Source organism: Protobothrops mucrosquamatus, unplaced genomic scaffold, assembly GCF_001527695.2.
Source record: "Protobothrops mucrosquamatus isolate PMUCROS unplaced genomic scaffold, P.Mucros_1.0 scaffold4399, whole genome shotgun sequence".
NCBI lineage: Eukaryota > Metazoa > Chordata > Lepidosauria > Squamata > Viperidae > Protobothrops > Protobothrops mucrosquamatus.
The window spans coordinates 1-3,545 of record NW_015390312.1 but is presented as its reverse complement, the minus strand read 5'-3'; the positions used below and the strand labels follow the sequence as shown (position 1 = coordinate 3,545).

Sequence of the window (3,545 nt, the reverse complement as noted above, 5' to 3'; positions counted from 1 at the left end):
TCCCTTCCCTCTTTCTTCCCTCCCGGCTCAGTTTGTGGCCCACCCCGTCTGCCAGCAAGTCCTCTCGTCCATCTGGTGTGGGAGCCTGCCCAGCTGGCGGGGCAGCAAAAGCCTCTGGAAGGTCTTCGTCTCCTTCTCCATCTTCCTGGCCATGCCCTTCCTCGCCCTGACCTACTTCTTCGCCCCCAAATCCAAGGTGGGTCCCTGGAGTCCAGATCGGGCCAAGCAGGGCTGACCAAGCAAGCGTGGTCTCTTATGGTGTGTGTGGGTGTGGGTGTGGGTGTGGATTGGATCTGCAGCTTCACCGAACAGCTTGAAGGCAAGATACCCAGCGGGTGATGTTCTCCCTGCCCTGGTCTTTGGAACCCTTCCGTTGTCTATTCAAGATGGACAGTATTTAATATTGATTTGCTACGTACGTGGAGGGGTGGGGGGGTCTATACATATATGTTGTACATAGTATGTTTAGGTGTGTGTCGTGTATGTGTTTCAGTTTGAGAGCGGGCAACTAAATTTCATTTGTGATGTGTGCCGTTGGGCCCACAGTAAGAAAATGACAATAAAGGTTATCTTATCTTATCTTATCTTATCTTATCTTATCTTATCATCTTATCTTCTCATCTTATCATCTTCTCTTCTTTTCTCTTCTCTTCTCTTCTCATATCATCTTCTCTTCTCATATCATATCATCTCATATCATCTTCTCTTCTCCTCTCCTCTCCTCTCCTCTCCTCATCTCATCTCATCTCATTTCATCATCTTCTTCTCTTCTCTTCTCTTCTCTTCTCTTCTCTTCTCATATCATATCATATCATATCATATCATATCATATCATATCATCTTCTCTTCTCTTCTCTTCTCATCTCCTCTTCTCTTCTCTTCTCCTCTCCTCTCCTCTCCTCTCTTCTCTTCTCTTCTCTTCTCCTCTCCTCATCTCATCTCATCATCTTCTTCTCTTCTCTTCTCTTCTCTTCTCTTCTCATATCATATCATATCATATCATATCATCTTCTCATCTCATATCATCTCATCTCATATCATCTCATCTCATATCATATCATATCATCTTCTCTTCTCTTCTCTTCTCTTCTCCTCTCCTCTCCTCTCTTCTCTTCTCCTCATCTCATCTCATCTCATCTCATCTTATCATCTTCTCTTCTCTTCTCTTCTCTTCTCATATCATCATCTCATCTCATCTCATCTCATATCATATCATCTTCTCTTCTCTTCTCCTCTCTTCTCCTCTCCTCTCCTCTCTTCTCCTCATCTCATCTCATCTCATCATATCATCTTCTCTTCTCTTCTCTTCTCTTCTCTTCTCTTCTCTTCTCTTCTCTTCTCTTCTCTTCTCTTCTCTTCTCCTCTCCTCTCCTCATCTCATCTCATCTCATCTCATCTTCTCAGCTCAGCTCAGCTCAGCTCAGCCCAGAATTCCTAGCCAGTGGCCCTTTTAGCCAGGAATGCTGGGATTTGAAGTCCTGGAACTCCTTGGGCATCAGCTGAGCTAATGGCTGTCTTGAGTGGGGCAGACCCTGAGGAACCTCAATGGTGCGACGGCTGGAGAGGGATGAGATAAGAATGGCCCTCTTGACGGGTGGGGAGTTTGAGGCGCCGGTGGGGGGGGGGCTCAGGGACGCTTCTCCCACCTTTTAGAAACTCGGGAGGGGGGAAAGTTACTTCCTTCCCTGCTGGCAGATCGGCAAAATGCTGAAGATCCCGGTGATCAAATTCCTGCTGCACTCGGCCTCCTACGTCTGGTTCCTGGTCTTCCTGCTGGTGGAGTCCCTGATCCTGGAGCGCCATCAGGAGGTCTTCATGGGGCGCAACCAGAGCTTGTGGGAGACGTCCCTTCACATGATCTGGGTCACAGGTAGGTGGCTGAGCGCTGACACCCCCCCACGCCTCAAACTGAGGGGAGAGGGAAGGAAGGGGGGGGGCTCTGCTCCTTCTGCACCTGTTGGGCTGCTTCCTGGAAGTCCAGGTTCCCCTAGACACCTTCTCGATCCTCCTGAGGGAAGCGGGAGAGCTGAAAGTGGGGAGGGGGCGGTCTGGATTCCAATCAAATCCTCACGTTTGGGGCTGGACAGCCTGGTCTGGCACCGCTTCCTCATCGCCTTCCCTCTGCCTATCACAGCCTTTGCGCTCACTGTTGGTGTCCCCACCAGTGGGGGGCAGGGGGTGGAGGAAAACAGAGAAGAAAAAAACAAGGGAAGGGGGAGCAAGAAAAAGGAAGAGGAGGAGGAGGAAAACAGAAAAAAAAACCAAGGGAAGGAGGAGAAGGAGAGAAAAAAAGGATGGGAAGGAGAAAAAGGAAGAGGAAGAGAAAGAAGAAAAAGGAGGAGGAGGAGGAGGAAAGCAGAAGAAAAAAGGGAAGGAGGGGAAGGAGAAAAAGGAAGAGGAGGAGAACAAGAAAAAAAAAAGGGGAGGAGAAGGAGAAAAAAAGAAGAAGGGAAGGAGAAAAAAGAAGAGGAAGAGAAAGAAGAAAAAGGAGGAAGAGGAGGAGGAGGAAAGCAGAAGAAAAAAGGGAAGGAGGAGAAGGAGAAAAAGGAGGAGGAGGAGGAAAACAAGAAAAAAACAAGGGAAGGAGGAGAAGGAGAAAAAAAGGATGGGAAGGAGAAAAAAGGAAGAGGAAGAGAAAGAAGAAAAAGGAGGAAGAGGAGGAGGAGGAAAGCAGAAGAAAAAAGGGAAGGAGGAGCAGGAGAAAAAGGAGGAGGAGGAGGAAAACAAGAAAAAAACAAGGGAAGGAGGAGAAGGAGAAAAAAAAGAAGAGGATGGGAAGGAGAAAAAGAAAGAGGAAGAAAAAGAAGAAAAAGGAGGAGGAGGAGGAGGAGGAGGAGGAGAAGAAGAAGAAGAAAAAAAACGGGAAGGAGGAGAAGGAGAAAAAAGAGGACAGAAAGAAAAGAAGAGGAGGAGAAGGAGAAGGAGAAGAAAAAGGAGGAGAAGGAAAGCAGAGAAGAAAAAAGGGAAGGAGGAGAAGGAGAAAGGAGGAGGAGGAGAAAGACAGAGGAGTCAAACAGAGGAGGAGGGAGGAAGAATCGGATGGGTCTCCTCAGCTGCCAGCGTTGAGGTCCATGTTGTCCTGGCAGCGAAATGCCTTGATCCGTTTAACAGCCTCCACCTGGCCACCAGAGAGGACCATTTGCGGTCAGAACAGGACCGGACCAGAAGAGCCCTCAACGGGGAGGAAGGGGGCAGAGGGTGGGGGCCTTTTGGAAGACCAGGGGGCTTTGTGGGAGACTGGAACCGGAAGGTGGGAGATTTGGGACAGGTGGGAGCCCCGCCCTAGTTGAAGGTGCAGAGAAGAGGCCTTGGGTTGGCTTGGTGGAGAAGACCCCGCAGGGCCTTCGGCGGCCCAGCTGCCTTGTTGGGTGTTGACCACAGAGGGTCTGGGAGGCTTCCTGCCCTGACCACCGTTGTCCTTCCAGGCTTCTTCTGGTTTGAGTGCAAGGAGGTCTGGATCGAAGGGCTGCGCAGCTACCTGCTCGACTGGTGGAACTTCCTGGACATCGTCATCCTGAGCATGTACTTGGCTTCCTTTGTGCTCA

At 49.6% G+C, this 3,545-nt stretch overlaps 1 protein-coding gene across 1 annotated transcript in view; it reads left to right on the top strand.

The window, feature by feature from the left end:
* The window catches only part of LOC107298965 (short transient receptor potential channel 2-like), a gene marked incomplete at its 3' end in the record, with an annotated part of 25,057 nt that extends 21,519 nt beyond the window's left edge, over positions 1-3,538 (top strand). The window contains exons 7-9 of the mRNA XM_015828323.1: positions 32-196; positions 1,696-1,870; positions 3,426-3,538. Of these exons, the coding sequence (XP_015683809.1) occupies positions 32-196; positions 1,696-1,870; positions 3,426-3,538 (453 nt within the window). The remainder of the gene's footprint in view (positions 1-31; positions 197-1,695; positions 1,871-3,425) is intronic.
* Between the last annotated feature and the right edge of the window lie 7 nt (positions 3,539-3,545).